At 29.6% G+C, this 22,501-nt stretch overlaps 2 protein-coding genes across 3 annotated transcripts; one reads left to right on the top strand and one right to left on the bottom strand.

Annotated features, from left to right (window-relative positions):
- The first annotated feature begins 529 nt into the window (after nt 1–529).
- Nucleotides 530–5,861, top strand: LOC113551221 (5'-AMP-activated protein kinase subunit beta-1). Of its 2 annotated transcripts, XM_026953333.1 has the most exons (8): nt 530–654; nt 769–1,193; nt 1,306–1,460; nt 3,015–3,108; nt 3,170–3,287; nt 3,916–4,028; nt 4,099–4,250; nt 5,584–5,861. In XM_026953333.1, exons 2-7 carry the CDS (start codon nt 1,026–1,028, stop codon nt 4,243–4,245), a joined length of 795 nt encoding a protein of 264 aa, XP_026809134.1. In that variant the 5' UTR covers nt 530–654; nt 769–1,025; the 3' UTR covers nt 4,246–4,250; nt 5,584–5,861. The 2 variants fall into 2 exon arrangements, with proteins under 2 accessions (XP_026809134.1, XP_026809133.1); XM_026953332.1 differs by lacking the exon at nt 530–654 and having other exon boundaries at nt 690–1,193.
- LOC113551220 (nidogen-2) lies at nt 4,309–22,404 on the bottom strand. Its single transcript, XM_026953331.1, has 21 exons — nt 22,205–22,404; nt 18,420–18,913; nt 15,078–15,181; nt 14,652–14,786; nt 14,251–14,484; nt 12,586–12,789; nt 11,294–11,515; nt 10,789–10,888; nt 10,210–10,394; nt 9,060–9,141; nt 8,653–8,828; nt 8,181–8,357; nt 7,997–8,122; nt 6,434–6,682; nt 6,168–6,370; nt 5,926–6,088; nt 5,559–5,693; nt 5,173–5,458; nt 4,929–5,104; nt 4,578–4,686; nt 4,309–4,514 (listed from the first exon to the last, which is right to left on the bottom strand). Exons 1-21 carry the CDS (start codon nt 22,400–22,402, stop codon nt 4,397–4,399), a joined length of 3,876 nt encoding a protein of 1,291 aa, XP_026809132.1. The 5' UTR covers nt 22,403–22,404; the 3' UTR covers nt 4,309–4,396.
- Between the last annotated feature and the right edge of the window lie 97 nt (nt 22,405–22,501).

The raw sequence follows: 22,501 nt of genomic DNA, 5'->3' as shown, positions 1-22,501 counted from the left end.
ACCGCATTACCGCAAACTACAGAAAGTTTTAATTCGTCGAAATCTATTACAGGAAAGTCAAATTTAGTTGACGGGCTAGAGTAGTGTGACGCGATTCCATACAATATACATCATTTTTTTTTTTTTTTTTATCATACAAAACTTTTTTTAATATTACCCTAATGTAACACGAATACACGATTTCCTCATAAAAATTGCCTTGAAATTACCATGTTATAGGTATAGGAAGTAAAATCAAAATGAAAAAATTTAATAATATGATTATTTATTTTCAAATGTTGTTGTATTAAAAAAGAAATCCAATTGTATAGCTAAAATATACAGAAAAAAAGTTATTGGAACACATTAAAATAACTATAATAAATATGTAAATCCAACCCGTAATATAGCATAGATAAGTAAACTAAGCATTGAGTAGCGAGTTAGTGAGTACTGACTAGTGACTACTGACAACTCTGCTGCACGTCAGATAGATTCGGTGGCCGGAGGATACATTTTACCGGAAACGTGACAACGAAACTTGTCTTGTTGTAGATAGTTGTTACGCAGAATAAAAAAAACCGTACAAAATGTATCCAATCAGTAATCACTGTGTGCTGTAATCATCAACGACCTTAGGATGATGGCGCCGTGGTCTTGATAAGAGACAAAAGTGTAAGACGAACATTTCTCTTGTTTTTTTTTTTTTTTTTTACAGTATTGTGTTTTAATTTTATATAAATGTTTTTGTTTTCATGTTCATTTTTTACCGTTCGTTGACTCGCACAGTATTCTAATTGTTTTAATGATCGCTTTCGATGGACCGGACGATAACGACGATGCGCAAACAACAAATTAAAACGTACAATTAAAAAAAAAAAAAAAAAAAAAAACAATTATTCCGTGTAAACGCCGAACTGGCGTCGCGTCGAACTACGATCGCGTTCTAAAGCCTCGGGAGTCAAGACAATAACGATTAGTGGCAAGTCGTAAAAAAATATTCATTCCGTTTGACCGTAGACAGTTGTGACCGATCGTGTACGGTTATGGGCAACACTAGTGGCAGTCAGCGACACAAGTCGGCAGGTCTGATCGTTCCTTCCTCGCCAACAAAAGAAGTGCAAAGTCAAGCGTTTGTGTTTGATAAGACTTCGGATTCCATTGGGCTACACGATACTAATGCGCTGTTCCCACAGAGTTCGTCTAAACCAAATGTATGTCAACAACAGTTATTTGATAGGCACATCAGTTGTGTACTTTGAATGTTATTTATTTTTCTTTTATCTGCCTATTGTTTAATTTGAGTTAATGTTCTCGTTCCACAAGGACGATGAGTTCACTGACGGCATCCCGCATTCAATGTCGGAAAGTGACACCGAAAATAAAATGTTACCGACCGTGTTCAGATGGGAAGGTGGTGGCAAACAAGTGTTTATCAGTGGCACATTCTCTGAATGGAAACCTATACCAATGGTTCAAAGGTAATTCTTATATCGTTTAATACAACCATACTTATGTGTATAACAAATCATAAACTTAAATTTTGTTCACTGTAGGTAGTTACCATTGTTCATTAAGAAGGGAAAGTAAGGTTTGAGTAGACAAACATTGGATCAATATATTTGATGTTTACAGTATACTTGATGTAATTACTGTTGATATATTCATTGACTTCACGAGTGTGGGTCATAATATAACATTCATTATTCTTAATTTCCAAATCATTGACATAACTGTAATACATAAGAGAACATTGTATCTTAAAATATAACAGCATAACAAATAACTAACATTAATGCTAAAAAAAATAAAATTGGTTCTGCTGAAAACAAACTTTTATGTTACTTGGTTGTAAGACATAGATACAACACATGATGATGTGACATATTTTATTGACATCAATTGCATTTTGAAAATTAACCCGGGTAGGTATATAGTTAACATTTTAATATCAATATTTTTAACATATAATTTTAATTTTCTGTATAAAATGTATAACCTATAGTTTTATAAAGAACACTGAATTACCCATAGAATTAAATCATACATTATTCTATTTAATTTTAAATGTGTTTTTATGTATATATGCTATGTTTAACTAAAATCATTACTTTGACCAAATTTAAACTCGTAATATCTTTATTTTACATTAAAACTGCCTTTACGTTTTTATTGTCGGTTATTGAATAGGAATGGGTTCTTGATCTCAAAAGTTTAATTCTCATATCACATCTAACTTATGAGAACACTTTAACTTTGAATTTTATAATCTCAAATAGTTTTAGCATAATTAAGTTAGAAATGTTCAAGTAACAGAATAGATTAATTATAACTTATTTTTTATTTTTTTAAGTATTTATACTGTTCTACAACTATTAAATTTTTAAATGTTTGAGTTTGAATAAAATTCAAGTTTAAATTTAATTTGAGAAAAAAAATTGAAATTGTTAAACTAAAGTTCCATCCCTATTTGTATAAGTTCAGAAAAATAGCTAAAACATAAATTTTAAATTTTTTAAGTACACAAACAGCTGATAAGATATGACATCCCTTCCCATTTTGTTTTCAAATTAACTTTTTTATATAACCAATATTACAAATCACACACAGAAATATACAAAAACATATTAATTTAATAATTATTTTTATGCATGTATTTTATTTTATATAGAAATTTAAAATTTAATTTTTTTATCTAATGTAAAGGACTATGTTGCATTATAAACATCAGTTTTTTATCATCTGGCTCCTCAAAACCTTTAATCGTAATTTGGATTTTATGTTTTCTATGCAATTTCTTAACTTTCTTTAATTCTTAATTTAAACAACAGCACTACACCAGAAAAGTCTACAGTGCTACAAACTTGGGACCACAGTTTAAGAACCACTACTTTAGAGCAAATACATATTTTTTAGTTTTTAGAATTATATCTAATTTTTAATTAAATACATGAACATTATACATGTGATTCAAATTTATTTTTCTTTTAAAAAATATATAAATAATACACTATCAATTTAATTTCTGATTCCAGTCACAATGATTTTGTAACTATAATTGACTTGCCAGAAGGTGAACATCATTATAAATTTTGTGTTGATGGCAATTGGCAATGTGATACTAAAGTTGTAAGTTTATATCTGCAGTATTTTGAAAAAAATCCGTTAATTATCTGGTTTTTATTTATAGAGCATGATTGAAGGTGATCCAGGTATAACAAATAACAAAGTGGTAGTTAAGAAAACAGACTTTGAAGTTTTTCAAGCATTGGATGTTGATTCAATCGATGAAAATGGCATTGAAAAAGGTAATCAACACATTTAAATTATAAACTGAAAACTTTTAAGTTCTTAAATATCTTCTATACTATATGTAAATATATTAAAAATCAAAACCAATTAGTACCTTAAAAAATATGTTAGCAAATTCAATATTTCTGTATAAATTATTGAATTTGCAAAAAAAAATTGTTAACATTTTAATTAAGAAAATACTATTAGCCCTGTGTAAAAGTTACTACCCAATGTTCATATTGTTCATAAATTGATCAAGAATTTTCAATAATTTGTACCTTTGTGGACATTTCTTCAAAAACCAAACCTTTTAATAAAGATTACACGATAATCTAATTTATAGATAATTGACTATTTGAGAAAAATTTATCTTGAAAAAGTATGTAAATATTAATTAATATATTTTTTTTAAATTAAACAAATTAATTCAAGGTTATATATTATAACAATGTTTATGGGTTTTAATTAACGTCTGCACTGTAATTTATATTGATACTTAAACAATTCAACTATATTATTTAAGAAATTTAGTAGTTACTAGTTCATCAAATAAAAAAATATAAAAGGTTTGATACATTTATATGAATATCTATAATTTTAATCTATCTATACCACTTTTTCAATATAATTTTTTACATTCAGGTGGATTTTCCCAAGATATTCCTTCATCGGTTCCTTGGCAGAAAGTTTCTGGACCACCAATTTTACCACCACATCTTCTTCAAGTGATACTTAACAAAGACACTCCAGTTTCGGTAATTATTTTATTATTTTACTCTTACAAAATAATAATTTTTTTTTTTTAAATAAAAAATGTTGTTTTAGTGTGAACCAACACTTTTACCAGAACCAAACCATGTGATGCTCAACCATTTGTATGCTCTTTCGATTAAAGATGGAGTCATGGTGTTGAGTGCAACACACAGATATCGTAAAAAATATGTTACTACTCTACTGTACAAACCAATCTGAACATGGTATATGTTTTATTTTTTTACTATCAATACAATAATTTTTAGTACAAAACACATTAAATTAAAGGTCTGCTAACATACATGGTTTATTGTTTTCATTGAACTTTTTAAACAAATTTTTATGAATTACTTTTATTCAGTCTTAAATATTAGGGACATTTTCCAGTAACTGCTGCAATTCCGTACAATTTGCCATTACCATGCAGAGGTACAGGTAGACTTTCTCTTTTCACTTTTTCATTTCTTCCAGTGAATTCAATTTTCCCTCTAAAATAAAAATATATCATTATTTTATATTTCATTTAACTTTTAAAGTATGAGAACACATACGATATCCAATCAGTCCAATAAAAATTGTCTCGGGTTATAGCTAGTCCAAATGGATAACTGCAATTAGCAACAGCAGTTCGTTGTAATCGACTCTCTATTCCAATACATTCTAGAATATAAAAATGAAAAAGAATTAAAACTTATTTAATAATCATATACATCACTTAAAGTCTTAATTTATTAATTAATATATATATATATATATATATATATATATATATATATATATATATATATTATTTATAATATTAGAAAAAAAAACAAATAATACATTTCTTAATATCAATTTTTGACAATATAATTAGAAAGATATATTTTTTTTTGTAAAATATAGTGTACAATTATAATTACCTATACTTTTTAAACCTGCATCTGCCCAACAGACTTCATCTGTATACCAATCTATAGCTATAGAGTTTGGTAATTTGACATTAGGTCCTTGAACAAAAACTTCCCTTTGGCTACCATCCAAATCAGACCATTCAATTTTAGGACTAATTCTATTCCAGTCTGACCAAAACAATTTTCTAGCCATAAATATAAATGTAAATTATTTTATTAAATTATTTTATTTTTACATTAATTATTATACTACCTTCTGTTTGGATGAACTGCAATTCCTCGGGGATTACTGAGTGAAGAATTTGCTATTATTGTCACATGGGTCTTATTAGATAAATCTGCTGCCATTATTCGTTTCAAACCTGAATCTGTCCAATAAATCTTTCTATTAATCCAGTCAATAGTTAATCCTTCAGTTGATGTAGCTTCTGTGGTAATAGATTCTTGCACATTTGAACCATTCAGTTTAGACGACTTAATTGTCCGGTCTGCTATGTAACTCCAATACATCTGCTCTTCTAAACAATCAACTGCTAAACCTTGAAATAAAAAGTAATTTATTATTAATGACCAGGCATTGAGAGTAATATTTAATTATTAATACTTATATATCATAATTATGTTATTTTTAATGCTTACCAATGGCTATTTTATCAAATTGCAGATGAATTGGATAATCTCCTCTTGTTTTGTTTGGAACTGTTGGAATATGCAATGTTGCCATCCCTTGATTTACAAGTAAGTAAATGTCTTCTTTTGTCGTTTTTTTATTTTCTTAAAACAAATGATACTTAAGTATAAGGGTAAAATAAGTCTGAGCAGAAGTGATTTGCTAACCACTTGGCTACAAAAAAAATATTAATTTATTTTTTTGATACATAAATTCTATGTAAATATTTAATATTTTGTTTTATAGATGCTATAAATTGATGTTTTATAAACAAACTATTGTAATTTAAATAAATGTTAATTATGTTTATATATAGTTTTTAAATATTTGTCTAACCTTTGCAATAATAACCATTTCCTATGTACCCTTGTCTACATTGACAAATATAATGTCCTGACGTATCAGTCACACACTGAGCCGATGGATGGCAAATGCTGGTGTTTACTACACAGGTCTCTGTGCACGATAACTCTAAACCATACCAGTTTTCTGTGTATCCCTTCAATAAATAAAAGATTAGATTAAGAAATTGTATATTTCATTATTCGTGTTAAGTAAATAGCTTATTTATTTGTTACCTGGGCACAAGAACATTTAAAAGTATTTCCTACATTGTTACATTCAGTATTTGCTGGACACGAATTCTCTGTGCAGCCAGTTTCGATTACCCGTTCACACTGTGTAACACCATTACCTGTATATCCATTATTACAACGACATACATAATTATTTCTTTCTCCTTGTACACAGTTGGCATATTTGTGACATTCATATGAACAGCCTGAAATTGATTAAAAATCTTACATTACTGTGGTTTATTATAAATAACATTTTTCTGTCTTACGTGATCTTTGGCATTTGTTGTCAAGCTTTTGATAACCTTCTAAACACTTGCAGCTATATATGTAACTGGTTTCGTTATACATACACATTTCATTCGGACCACAATTTGAGTCTGATACACATTCACCTGTTGGTGTACATATTATACCATCTCCTTCGTATCCACTGTTACATACACATATTGAATGACCTTCAACTATCTGACAGCTAGCATGTGCATCACAGATGTTTGATTTTGAACACGATAATTCTAAAACAATTTTAGTAGCAAGTTAAGTTCACAAAATATAATATGTTATGTATTAAATTATAAACTATTTATATCAGCATTCAGCAGTTCTTAAACTGTGGCCTACAACACTCATGTTGGGGTCTGCGGTGCTGTCTTAATGGTTTTGGTCATGGACATACAATAGCATCCCTAAACGGTTTAGGCTAAACCCTTTTATAGGAGAGGGGAGAATTTCATAAATTATATAATATATACTATATAATATGCACTATAGGTAAGTGATATAAATTATAAAAATTTGAATGAAAAAAGGACATAGGAGAGGCAACTGCCCCAATCATCCCCTCTAAGGATGACCCTGTGGTCACACAACATACATGTATGTAAAAAAAAGGTAAGTAAAAAAATTAATAAAACCATGGTTTTGAAAAGTCCTTCATTAAGTAACTACAAAAATTGCTGTTTAAAAAAAAAATTATCATTACTTACATCTATATGTTATATGAAGTTGTAGTTTTTATATACTTTGGCAAATACCTATTCTAATATACTTAATCACACAATATTATATTTTAATAAGTTAGTATATATTATGAAACAGTTGTTCATTCCTTTAAGTCAAAGAGTTAAATATAACCAATTTTACATCAAAATTTCACTTTTAAAACGTACTACGTTAATTAGGTAGATAATTAAATTGTATCTTTCTTATTATTTACTACTTATATATTATTCATTTAAACATTTTAAATTTCCATAAAATAATGGTTGTCAAGATTGTCCATACCGGGTCTTTTCTTCCTCAGAACCAAGGTCCATATTATTCTATGGAAGTTTAAAACCTGTTGGCTTATATAATATACATAGGGTTACATTTTTAATATACTTAATAAATTAGTTATTTTGAGTTATATATTTTAAAAATATTTATTCTTGCGCACACTACTGTACATCGAATGAAAATATATTTTTTAAACTATAGTTAATTTATAACTTATTATAATTATAGAATATATAACATTAGGTACATAATATATATATATAATAGAAATAAAAATAAAAATAAAATATATAACGTTTTATAAGATTTTCGTAGAACTAATAATATATTAATATACTATATAGTATTAGTACCTATTTAAAAATGAAATGTGTATGCCATTGAATGTTGAATAATTAATGGATATGAAAAACTAAAATTTGTAACTATAAGTATTTAGATAAAGAAAAACGCTCAAAGATTAGCTATAAATATTTTAAATTGATGTAATATATTTTATCTATTTTTTTTTTAAATTAATAGGTAACACTATTTATTATTTGTTTTCTTACCCATTAACGAACATTCATATCCATCTCCTTCATAGCCCGGATTGCATTGACACTTGTGTCGTTGCTGAGAGTTTATAAAGTTACACTGGGCATGAGCGTGACACGTGTTGATCTCGGCACACGAAACTACAAAATATTTTAAGCATCAATAACATAATTAATTAATTGTGAGACTGAGACTCACTCGATGATTCTGTTACGGTGATCTCCGGTTCTGCAGTAGAAACATCGTCATAGGGTGCACAATATTGTCCGACGTCAACGTACGATGATGGACATTGACACAAATCCCTGATGCAAGTTTTCTCCACGGGACATCCCTGACCTACGTATCTATGTCCTTCCAATCGGCATCTAGGGGCTATAAAAATATGTTATTAAATTATATAAAGCATCCAATCATTGCTGTATTATAGGTGCTTATCATAGTTTTATAGTAAATTTTTATGCTTTTGGAAAACAATCAGTTATTTTTAAAGTTTTAAATTGTTTTAAATGATAGTTAAATACGAAGAGTTTTGTGAATGAGATACTGAAAACAATTAAACTGTTTTGCCCTGTCAATGTTAAAAATATTGTTTCTTTTTCAAATATACGAAATTCAACTGAAAAATGTGTATACAACACTTCAAATGGATCACTTCAAATGAACTTACGTAATGGTAAACACCTAAGTCCATCGCCTATGAAACCCGTGTTGCAAGAACATGCGTAAGTGCCCGGATAATTCGTGCAATAACTATCCCTGTGACAGACTTCTGGTATACTGCATTCGTTGACGTCTACGCACTCGAAATCGGTGGAGTCGCTCGATAGCAATCGTATTTCATAACTATAGTCGACAAAATATCAAATATAATAATATATACTGTTTAATCCGAGGAAACGTAAAGCTAAGCACGAGGTTAAAAATTAAAATATACTTAATGTATATATAAATCTGCTTAGTTAAATAAAAGTTGTTTTTAAAAATAATTTGAGTACATTATTACGACTCATTTTTAATAACGTAATAGATAATTTATAACGTTATTAGTTTCTAATAAATAAACGACTAATTTACCCTTGAATACAGGAACAAGTGCTAATATTATTAGGCACATCACAAACACTGTTCTCGATGTTATAAGCCCTCGATGTTGGTTCTAAAAAATAAACAAATTTCAACGTTAACGTACATACATTTTTAAATATAACATTATAAGTTATAATCCTTTTCCAGGGCGTCGCGGTGATAAATATTTTTATTTAAATTCCGGTTTTGTTATACTGTTATCTTATGATGGTTGAACAAACTATCTTATATCGGATAGATATAAGATAGTTTGTAATCTAATCGGATAGAACTCATGAAAACTAATAAATTTAAAAATATGAAATTCGCTTAAAACTTTTTTTTTTTAAATAAAACTCAAACCATTCAATAAATAATTTTTAAGTTTTAAATATTAAGAATCTTAAAATGTTATAAAAAAAGACGGTTATAGTTAAATAACTCATTTTTAAGTAAACTTCGTGACAAATTAAAATCTGTTTTCAGTAATTTTATCTGACAACTATGTAATTGATTAAACTGGCAAAAGATACTTTAAAGTTGAGGACATCATCTTTATCTGTATATATTACACATGTTGGTTTTTTCGATGTTTCGATTTTCAAGCGAGATGTGTGTATAATTTAAAATATTTTATAGTTTTATACACACATAATTCGCAAAATAATCAAAATATACATACTAAAGAAAAAAATCCAACGTTCGAGTACAAATAATAGTCTTAACTTTAAGTTTGATAACTTATAGATCAATTCACTTTTTGTTAAAGTTAATCAATAATTACACAAGATCGGTTATGTTGATTAGAAATGTGCGATGTTACGCGTAGGTCAGAGAGAGAAAACAATTAATAATGTGCTGACAATTGACATCCTCTTAATATTAAATATTTGTTATTGATGTGTTATTGATAAGCACTTCTATATTTCATTACACTACAGAGTACAGTAGTTAATATAGTTATATCTATTATATTTATAAACACTAATGATAATGAATAATGATCACTTCCTAAGCACATTATTATATATACCTTTACGCCCTACACTACACAGTATACACCTATCTAATCTCATAACAAATTTCCTACGTAAAACTCCTTAAAAACGGTCAGTATCGACTATCGAATCCTTTAAAAATATAATGCAATGATATTTACCTGTATTCGGAGCCTCAGTAATTGCTCCGCAATAATAACCATTTCCTTCAAATCCCAGTTTACACTGACAGCTATAGGTACCCACTTCGTTAACGCACATGGCATTCGGGTCACATCGATCGATCCTATCTTGACACTCGTTGATATCTACACACCCGGACTCGGTACCGTACAACGAATGGAATCTGTGGAATATTATAATGCAAGTACACACATTGCAATTAAAAATAGCACATTCAATAGCGATTTCATTTTTATAAACAGATTCTGTTACGGAGCTTAAGAAATTACAATTTTCCAAAACAGTGTAATTTTGTAATGTAATTGAACCAGGCAAAAAAATGTATTTCGAATACTACATAAATCAAAACATATTATGAGATAAGATTATAATAAGAATATAATAGATTTATTCTGCAGCTGTAGTGTATAATTAATAATATTTATTTCGTTATTTTAAATTGCAAATCGAGTCGTATAGGTACTATTAGGACACTATAACTGCATTGTCATTACAAATATAGTTGGTAATAATATTATGAGTAGGTATGAGCTAAATAATATTGTATTTATACATACCCTAGATTGCATTCGCATCTGAAAGTACTGCCCTCCCTGACGCACGTGCTGTTCGCAACACATTTTACATGTCCGTCGCTGCAAGGGTCCTGCGTATCTTCTATGTATCCATACGAGTATTTCATGTATAACGCGTACAACAATAAATTAAAAAATATTATAATGACTTGTCGCTAATGTAGGTATTTACCCCCACTAGACATCGTTATTATAATCGTGGCTTAAGTACTAAGTAATATCTATACCGGGCTATACAGGAGATTTATTCGAAAGAGTTGAGGGACAGAGCTATCACACTCGAGCAGAGAATATTCTTCTCTACTCAATAGTTTACTAACCCGTTATTAAAGCTATATTATTGTTGTAATGGCGTATCACGTATGACTATAAATTTCAACTAAATATATATATATACTTTTAGTTTATAAGTCTTTTAGCTAAGTGGGTAATGCCAACAATTATTTGAATTATAAATTGAATATTTATTTAGTAGTTTAGTACGTACCGAATGGCAAAAATATGTTGTTTGTGCTGACCAGTCTCAAAATTTTTACTTTTTCTTCGTAGTAGGCGAAAGCTTTGGAACTCTGTAACATGAACGACGTAAATCCCTTGGCGGCCTTGTTACATGGTTGAGAAAATTCGAATTTTTGTGCCACGGTCACTTGTTGTTCGAAATCTGACCCTTCTTGTTTGTACCTGTACGTATAATACGAATGCATACGACCTGTTAACATTTTAAAATGAGAATATTATAAACTACCATCTATCTAATCATATTGATATTCAAATATTATATAGTATAATTATTATTATAAATTATAAGATCTGAGATTTCAACGCACTTTGAACGTTGACTCAATCTAAGTCTTGATCATCTCTAATAACAAACATATATTTTCCTCAAAATATTATTTATTTATTTTATTTTTTATAATTTTATTTATTACTTGATTTTAATAAAAACAATTTTCAAACTCTTTTTAAACTCGTAAAACTCATACATATAACTTAGATATTGTCGTATACTGTAGACAGTTATTGTAAATATAATATTATTATTTAATGTTTATGGAAAATATATGAGAATATTTTAATAGGTTAGGCCAGTGAAGCGGAATGTGCTGACAGTTTACACTGGCAACAACAAATTTTGATTTATAACTTTGTCGCACGCGCAGGCACGGCGAGTCCCGTTGTTGCTATAATAAGTGATTCGACGAGAACATAAGTACGACAGTCGCACGCATGTAAAGCGACAACCGTAGTACGGACTGTGTTTTAAAAATTAGTATAAATTTTATGTTTGTTTTGCACCTGAATAAAAGTATTTCCGACTAATAAACATAAACCGAAGTATGATAGTTTTATTTCAGTCATTTTTACGTTCTGACCCTTGATGGGAACAGCACCGGGATATATGGATAAGTACTATATGTGTCAATGAAGTTTAACGAAACTGAATAGTGCCAATAGGTACATGTAATCTTTGAGTCATTCTAGCCGATTAGGAACGAACGTAGAAATCGACAAGCGTATATCATTGTACAACTCACGAGTTAACTGTGTCGTTCTAAATTATTTTAAAGGGTGTTATTAGCTAGAGGGTATACTGTACAGTAGGGTATAGTAGGTTTAATTGTATATCACTCTACATAAGGTGATACCACAGTATCTATTATGCTAAATATTATAAAATCGATTGTTTACGATCACTGTAAATCGCGAAGCGTACATTAACCTAAAACTACACAGAGCAACGCAGACTATATAATATTAAAATTTTAATTCACTCACCGTTTGCGATCGTATACTGCTGATGATTGTCGTTGGGCAATGTGAATCTGGTATGGGGCAATGGGACTTGAGGCGTTGTTCCCTGTACGGTGGCGTCCATTATTAATTGGTCGAACGAATTAAGTCCGAAAAACCGTTGATGAATGGTTATTCTGTGTTCAGTTCCCGGAAAAGTCACTTCAGAAGTGTAGTTTACCACTCCTCCTATACATTGACATACACGTAATAATATATATCATATATTTTATGTAATTTTAATACAACGTATAATTTATAATTAGGCACTAATATTTAATAGTGGGTTTTTGTAATATAACGCATAAACGGAACTAAATACATGTAAATAAACATTATTGAACTTAAATTAATTTTTAAAATTGTCCAACAAAATGTTAGAACTGTTCGAGAAGTATTGGGTTTAGATAGTATTTCTGAATAACGGGGATTTCTGTAATATTAATATGTTATATGTAATATACTATAATAAGAATATGTCGTGCTGGTAATAAAATATGTAACTAAAAAAAGTCATTTTTATTTTCATTTTAAAATAAATTTCAATGATAATTTAACTATAGATGTATTATATTTAATTTGTATAGATAAAAAAATTTTTCCCTTATTAGCGTTTATCATCCCGCTGCTATATCAGTAGCGGATTTGAGTTGTATTTTTTTGGGGGGGGGGGGCAATATCCTTTTGGTCTAAAAATTCACTCTGTAATTCAACTTCTATACAGATTTGTGAAAGAAAGTATTATTTATAGGCAGCTTATGATGTCCAGTGTTTCTCAACTGGTGTTCCGCGGAACCTAAAGGGTTCCGTCAGCCAGTGCCAAAGGTTCCATGAGAAATTTGGGAAAATATAAATAAATTAATAATATTTTTGATTTGAATTATGGTTCTAACATAGAATAGCTCCAAGAATTATATGGGGGTTCCATAAAACGTTCAAGCTCCTGCAAAGGTTCTGCGAGTAAAATAAGTTGGGAAACACTGGTATAGACTATAGGGGAGGCCATAGTCCCTATGCCTCGCGCCCGTGCTATATATAGTACCATTTTCTACGGTTTTTAAATATTCTGAAGGTCATAGGCTCATAACCTATAGGTGACTGGGAAATAATATCAATTTCCTACATAAAACTGGTAGGTAATTTCACTATTGACAGTGCTAATTAACATAATTATCGATAATATATTACATTATACCTATACGAAAATACGTTATTATGTTTCCTAATGTACAATATTACATATAAAAACTACATATCCGGCATTCCGTTTAGGGTTTAATTTTAACTAAGTTTTTAATCTTTAAATAATATAATAAAAATCTTCAAAATTGCAAAATATTACAGTATAGTAGGTACCCATTCAAGCCCGGTAAGTGTTTAAACACGCCTAGGCAAACTTGAGTTTTGCAGCCCCTTACATATAAATACTACATCAAATCTATAATACAAAAATGTTAAATGCCGCCCTAGGCGTGGGCTTATGTCGCCTACCCCTTGAGCCGAGCTTGTGCCCATTATAACATAATTTGACGACATACACGTTAATTATTTTTTTTTTTTGTCCAAATATAATAATTAATATAACACAATATGTCAACATATAGTATCTATATAATAATTAATAATAATATACGGTTTAATCGCACGGACCTGTCAACTGGTATCCGTTGTACGCGTTTTCCGAGTGTAACGAGAAAAGCCATGCGACTACTGATGGGAATACGGACAGGTATTGCAACTCGAAACCCAAGTTGGTGGGCACGTCCGAGATGGCCATGTACACGCGGCCGTCCATCGTTGCCACGTAAGCCTGTAAATCTGACTCCGGCATTACGATCCCGTTGACGTCTATGCTGACTTTTCCACTGACGCGGACTGGTACATCTGCGCGCGTTGCATAAAAAACACAAAATTATAATTGAAATTTTCTCATTTATTTATATGTGAATAAAATGCTCTTAAATGGTATTTATTATTTTTAATACGTTCACGAATTCATGATAGTTCAAAGTCGCTCGTGGATATTATTTAATGTTTTGAATGCAACTTACTTTCTTTAATACAAGTAACACCGTTGCCAAAGTACCCTTGTTTGCATATACAGCACATATCTCCTTGTTCGTAATCTACGCATGATGCTTGGTTGTGACACAAAGCTCCGGCTATTGCGCAAGTCAAACCCTCGTCTGGAACATAATAGTAATAATCACCGTATTAGATAGCAACGCAATTATAAGCAATAGAAGAACGTAGGGGGGGAGGGCTTTAGAAGTTTGGCCTCCTCTAATATAATTCCCATTTCCAATCACTCTCAAAAAAAATATTTTCGTCTGACGATTCCGGAAATAGGTAACAATATTTTATTATGTCAACAAGACATCGTATAAAATTGAGAAATAATTTATAAATATCCATACAAAATATATAGTTTGTTTGACCAAAACGATATGTATATGTATAGGTATATAATAAAGTACCTGGTCGGACGCTTCCGGGAAATTCGGGTGGTTCCACGTTTTCATTCGTTCCGATGTTGCCCACACGATACAACCAAACACCCGGCGCATCCGTGTTACTCCATCTGTGCAAAAACAAGATCAATCAAAATTCAGAAGTATACAATATGTGTATGTAATAATATAATATTGTATAAATATAATTATAGATATACTATATACATGAGCGAATAATTATTATTTTCAAAAGATTTACTGCCGATGGTGGCTTATAACACTATTAATATCTATATTATTGGATATACTGAATATGTAATAGATATACTCGTTTCTGGGACTAAGTCCATCAACACAACATTTATCATTATCCAATATTCATACGAATATATAGTATTGTAACACGTAATAAAATAATAATAATAATAAACATGCTGGCTAATAATTGTATATAGTGCCAATACAGACAAAGATTTACATATTTTAATATTTAATAACATAATATTAACCATACTTCCCAGTATGTATTGTCTGTCGTCTATCGATGTTTTAAATATTTTTGGTAATAGACATTCTCTTTATCGTTACAGTACTAAAATTATACCCAATTGGAGTTAATAATGTTATTAGGTAATAAATAAAACGTAAAATCTGATATTGGTGTACATTTTCCTTTACCAAATAATACGATTGTATGATTTTTAGAGAAACTGACTGTTGTATAAATAAAAAAATACTTTTATAATGGTAAAATATCAACAGTTTACGCAACCTTTAATATGGCTTGAAATATAAACTAAAAATATAATAAATAAAAAGTGAACTTTGTGAACTATAGATATTTATTTATCAGCAGTTGACTATTGTTAATTATAGACGTTTTCACGTTGGCTACATAAATAAACTTTTCTTGTATTTAATTTAAAACACGAGCATATTACATAGGTATTTATATTATTCCTAGACCATAGTATAATATTAGATAGATATAAACTATATAGTATATGAATACGAAATTATTGTAATGAAATAATGATAACATTATTTTAGTTTATAATTTAACATTTCTAATAAGTTTCGACTAATTAGTTACATCCTAACGAGATTACACTCTTTAACAAATATTTATTTAAATTAAAATACGCTGCAATAATATAATTTAGAATCGTTAATTTGTTGACGGGAGCAAAAAAAAAATATAACAATTTAATCAAACGTCATAAATGTTGAGTAAGTTATTTAGATAACTAAAGAGTTTTTTTAATATTCATATAACGAGGTATAATAACTATAACAATAATTATTGGTAGATACAACTATATACTAAAATTAAATATCTATAGTGGATAAGTTAATGAATAAAACCAATTAAAGTTAGTTAACTTAAAATAATAGTTAATAATAATTAATCAATCGACGATTAAGTCAACATTAAAAACATTCAGTTATAACTTAAAATAAAGTTAAAAATTAAAAAGGAATACTTTCAACAACAAGTTTAAATTTAAAATAGAAAAAATATTGACTTGGTTCAATCTCGTAATTCATTCATAAGATTTCATAAATATTACTCATCATTATGGATGGATATCACTATTATAATATAATAAGTCGATGGTTAATAATATAAAGGGAAAATACTTGAAATACTAATAATGTATGATAAACATCATCTAAACAATTTTTTACTATCGGTAAAGATAATAGGTACTAATATGATTCTGAAATTGTATTGTATTCCGTCCACAGGAAATTTATATGTTTTTTTAGTATACTTTGAACTGAGTATGTCAGTATGACATTATTGTTTTGAATATTTTTTACATTGATATTATATAATCTGAGCGTTATTACGATATAGAAGTTATAGATTATAGATTTTATGCCGGCGATGGTGAGTTTAAGATTCAGCGAAATATCAATGGAGTGCAAGCAGATTTAATTAATTACTTATTTGAATGTTTATTATAATAAATGCGTATATAGGTACATACACGTATTATATGAACGTGTATTAGTACTTATCGTGTATAGATGTACTTATTGGATCTCACGAAAGGTTCCTTTTTATATACAAAAAAAAATTTAATGAGTAAAGTCGTTAGGGTATAACGACTAACGAGTTATTATAATATTATAATAGCAGGAGTAAATTGTTAACAACGTATATATACATACGTAGCATGTTACTGCCCATAACTGCTAAAGGTAATACAATTATAATAATGTCTATATTGGTTACTATGAAGAACTATTATGAAAAATACCTGCTTAAAATGTATATTAATAACGAGTGAGTTGGCATAAAACAGTTGGAAGAGGTAGTTAAAGCGATAATAGGTTTTTGTTTAGATAAGTATAGTAAGAGTTTACAGATGAGCGTTGTGAAGTGATGAGGGGCCATGCCAAATTTATAGTCCTGCATCACACTACTCCAGCTAGTCTGAATTTTAAACGCTCATCATTAATAATTTAAAAGACTTCATAAATATTTCTACTTAAGGTTATACAATTAAAAACGTGACAGTATTGAAAAAAACAAGTAGGTTTAAAAATGTTGAAACAGTTACATTTTTTGCTTCATTCAAAACGTGTTGCATACATATCGTTTTTAATTTATAATACCTACCTAGATAATACCCATACCAGCTACAGGCAATGAGGCAGCTATATAGTTTAAATCGGACAAAAGTATTGTTATTTTCGAAAAACATAAATATCTACTCTAATAACCCAGCGATGATGAATCAATCATTCATCATCGATTGATTTACCCCAGTAAAGCCGTCTACCGCGGGTAGGTTACCACTTACGCAAATATTGTGATATTTCTGGTGGTTGATAGGTATAAGCGCCAAAACGATACAGATAAGGAGGAAATAAAAAGTATTAAAAACATTGGATATTATAAAAGTGCACTACGTTCAATTTTAATCAACCCATTTATTGTAATCATTATAGTTTATAAGTTTATATTTTATAATTAGAGTTCGGATATGAAGGCAAAAACCTTTTTTTTTAATAATAATAGACAAATCATTTTTGTATAGAAATAAATGTGTGTCATTTAATATTTAAAACGATGGATGTATTTTTTTATTTTTTGCCTTTTTTACTTATAAATGCATTTTTAACCTATACCTATATAGATACTTACAATATGTTTTATATCATAAGTTATAATATATATTAATATATTGACGCAAATACTATATTTGTTTTTTTGTATTCCCGTTGACATTTAAATCAAAGTCAAATTACCATATTAGCTTAGAATATTGCATATTATAATAAGGATAAATTACGATCAGGTATCTATATTATGCGTACTGCGTATTATAACTTATCACGTCAGAGAGAACTTACCTGTCCAAATTGTGTATCTGATCGCTTCCCGATCCTCGGAGCACGTGTATGCGCCCGTCGGCGGCGCTGAACCCGGCCTGGGCCTTGGCGTCCGGTAGCCCGACCTCGGACATACCGCCGAACGACTGCACCCACTGGATGGGCGACGGGTACGCGAACTGAACGAATGTCTCGTGGCCATCCGTGGCCACGGCCACCTGGAACGTGTTGGTCCGGTCGGCGTTCTTCTTGTAGTAGCCCACCCGGTGCCACGTAGCCACGAACACAGACACGGCGGCGAATCGGCCCTGGTACCGCGGGTAGAACCGGGACACCTGTGCGTCGGCGTGGGCCAGAGTCCGCGGGTTCCGGTCTTCCCGGTAGTACACCTGTCCGCTGCCCCGGAGGTCCACATTGGCATAGAACGCGGCCAGCGCCGGGTAATCGAGCGGGAATGGCACGTTGAAGAACGTCGGCATCTCGTTGTTGAACGACACCAGCCCATTGCTGTTCACCTATGTATGTACAATATTGTAACCATTAGGCGTGTTAAAAATTAATAGATAAAAATATCAATCGCACGCCAGGAGTACATTAAAGTTCTAGAGAATAGCTAGAGGGCGACCATAGGCTGGTGTTTGGCAGGATGGTGGAGACTATATTCGGGTAGAAGGAGGTTGCAGAGCGTGTTCGGTTAATGATTACCTAACTGGTAGATTAATTATGGTTAATTCTGTGGGCCGAAGGCCAGCTTTCCAGGGTAGTTAGAGTCCCATCTCTGTATACATATCTATGTTTTAAAGCTCGGTGAATAAACAATACGAGACCTGGTGGCAGTATTGTGATAAACAGTTCCCACCCGTTCCTTGTTTTTGGTAAAGAAGAAAAAAAAGGGAGTGTGTGTTGATAAGGTATGCCCTGTGATGAGACGATTTATTTACCAAGTGCCCAACGTCTCAATCAATATGCCCATGTGTATTAATAATTGCCTCAATTACCTTAATTACCGAAATAAATTTTAGATAATATTTTCAAAGCGAATTTGAAAAATTAGGATAGTTCACTGTGTGCACTATATATTGTTGAAAGTCTGTAGTATACAGTTTAACGTATAGACGTGTAGTGATTACGATGTAATATTATATTAAAAATTGTTAGATATGAGTTATTGTAATTTGTAATCGTTTACTGAGAAACTAATATTGTTTAATGTTTTACTCGTGATCATCTATTATTGATAAAATGATAACATTAGATATTCATTTATTTTTTCTTTTTGATAATATTATTTTAATTTTAATATTAACCTGCCACGAAAACACTATCGAAAATGACCTGTGGTAGTGTGCAATTTGTATTTGTCTATTATATGTGTATTAAAAGCAGTAAAAGCACATTAAGTTTAAAAAAGTCTAATAATTTTAGTATAGAGATCCGACAATAACTACCTACTTTTCGAGTCTGTGCATGCCTATGAGAGGAACAGAAGTATATTGACAAAGGATTTAAAATACGTAGATATCTACTGAATTACGAACAAATTTGAAAATAAATTTGATTAGTGTGAATATATATATATATTATTAATTTCAGTTTATTATAAATATACCGGCTCATACAAAATTTTCATTCACGATTTATTTAGTGTACCTTATAGCACGAGTCGGCAGCTATAAGTTATCTACACCCGTCCACCACATTTTTTTGGTTAGTTACAACCTTGCACAATTAGTTAAAAAAATATTGAAATTGTCGAGCAATTCGTAATTTAAATATAGACAGTTAAATCGATATCCAGCACTCCGTTATTACTTTGTCTTTATTTATCTACAACTTACAAGACAGTTATTTATAATTCATACAATCATACGTAGGTGCCTACACCACTGTTACATTAGTACAAACTACCTTCTACCAGACCACGATTAAAAATATCTTTAATCGTGGTCCAGACCTACTGGCTACCACCATTGACTAGGTAATTTATATCAATACCGTTCAACAGTACTACACTGTCTACACTTGTATACAATTTTCTCCAATAGTATATTAGTATGATCTAGTATTCTAGTCTATATAATATAATTTTTATATTTTAACAAGTGCAAATAAACTAGCGAGTTAATACCGTGTTCTGCAAATTATAGTAATCGTTTAAGGTTTTCATTTGGCTGTCTGTATATTTTTTTTTCGAAGAAGAACGAATTCTGGGAAAAACTATATTTTTAGAAAATTCAGTTCGGTATTGCATTGTTAATAATTAATATTATTATTTAACTGTACCTACAATAGATTATAATTGTTCGAAGTAAAAACATCAATACAGTGAGTTTTTTTTTCTTAAAAATTAATGTTAGAAAATAAAAATTATAAATAATTTATGTTTACTTTTACTGGAGTAATCAGGCGTAGTCAAAACAAACGCTGATATACTGCCATACTGCCAAATTCGTCTAATGTTTACCGCTCGGGTCGATTAAATTAAATACGATTTAGTATTTTTGACTTTTGTTATATCAACTACCTACGTTCTACATAATATATACATTTTTAATTCAATTTTTACAACAATATTTTATTATACTTTATAATACTCATTAATCAATGAAATAAAAATGAATCTATTTTTAGATTGTAACTTTTATGTCGTCATATTGTCATCATTTATCACATACTAGTATTTAATATAAAATTATGCATACCTAAATCATAATATACCTCCTAAGTAATTTTTGCAACTCATGATATTTTGCCCAAATTACGCCACTGGTTTTACGTATACAATAAGTGGTTGATAGAAATTCTAATACTAGTGAATTACGCAGGGACCTATTTTACGTAATTTATGTACATTTTATAATTAGTTATATATTTATAAGATCATTATATCATTATTTATTAGGTATAGAAGTTTTAAAAGTTTAGCAAACATGATAATTTATCATTGATTTCACTATTTAATATATTGGTAAGTAGGTACACAATATATATAAATTAGTAATTACTTACTCTCAAAAACGTAATCTTTTGTTTCTTGACTGTTTGACCTTTTCTTTGATTTATTAAGTATTAGAAGATATAACTAAAAGAGTTTGCTGTACCAATTGATTAATAAAGTTCCGTATAATTTTGAGCATATTAATGTTATCGTTATGTAATTGTATTTCTGAAAACAAATTACTTACCTATAAACCATTTACCTATCATTAACTTGAACAAAATTCTAGCACTATAACTCTATGAGAGCACACAAGTTTTAATGTTTACATTAATGAACATATTAGGATACAATTTCGTATAAAATCAATGTAAATTATTATAGAATTTTTGATTTCATTGTTTTATTGCTTTATTCAATTCTTTGTTATGTAAATAAAAATATTTTATTTACCTATCTTGAGCGTTAAATATAAGAAAATAGTTATTTCAAATTAAAACTGAATGCTTTCTTACTTAAAAGTAGAAATCAAACGATTTTAGATTGTTTTTGTTACTGGTATTTTGCAACTATCCATAATATGATTTTGTATAACTAGGACCTAGGTAATAATATTGTTTTTTTTATGCAAAAATATTATAATGTAATTAAAAAATATTTTAATTTATTTTAATTTTTGTCATCACTCATAGAACAACTATAGATTATATTAATTTCAATCTTATTAACACATAGACTCCGTTATTTTTTTTGTTATTAACCGATTTTAATTTTGCTCTGGACTTAACTAATTTATTAGAATAGAAAAATATCTCATAAGTAGTTAATAGGTGTAATAAGTATGTTAACTGATGTTTTTATAACTTACGAAAATGGTGTCATAAGTCTCATTATAGAACTTCACAGGCACACTAAGCGGAATGCCGGGGCTAGCAACCTCGTATCCCACTCGCAACTGTGTATCACCGGCAGTTGGTCCATAAGGGTAAACTAATTGTGTAGAACCATTTATCCCAAAGACTAGGATTAAAAAGAAAAACTGTAACAATTTACTGAGCCGTTCCATGGTTTTTGTTAAACTGAAAGTGAATGATGGCCGTTACAGTATTCGTAATATGATAGTATAGGTTATCTATAAGATTTTTCATACTGTTTTAGACTAGAG

This window comes from Rhopalosiphum maidis, chromosome 2 (assembly GCF_003676215.2).
Source record: "Rhopalosiphum maidis isolate BTI-1 chromosome 2, ASM367621v3, whole genome shotgun sequence".
NCBI lineage: Eukaryota > Metazoa > Arthropoda > Insecta > Hemiptera > Aphididae > Rhopalosiphum > Rhopalosiphum maidis.
Note: the sequence above shows the minus strand (reverse complement) of the source record. Positions and strands in the feature narration are given on the sequence as shown.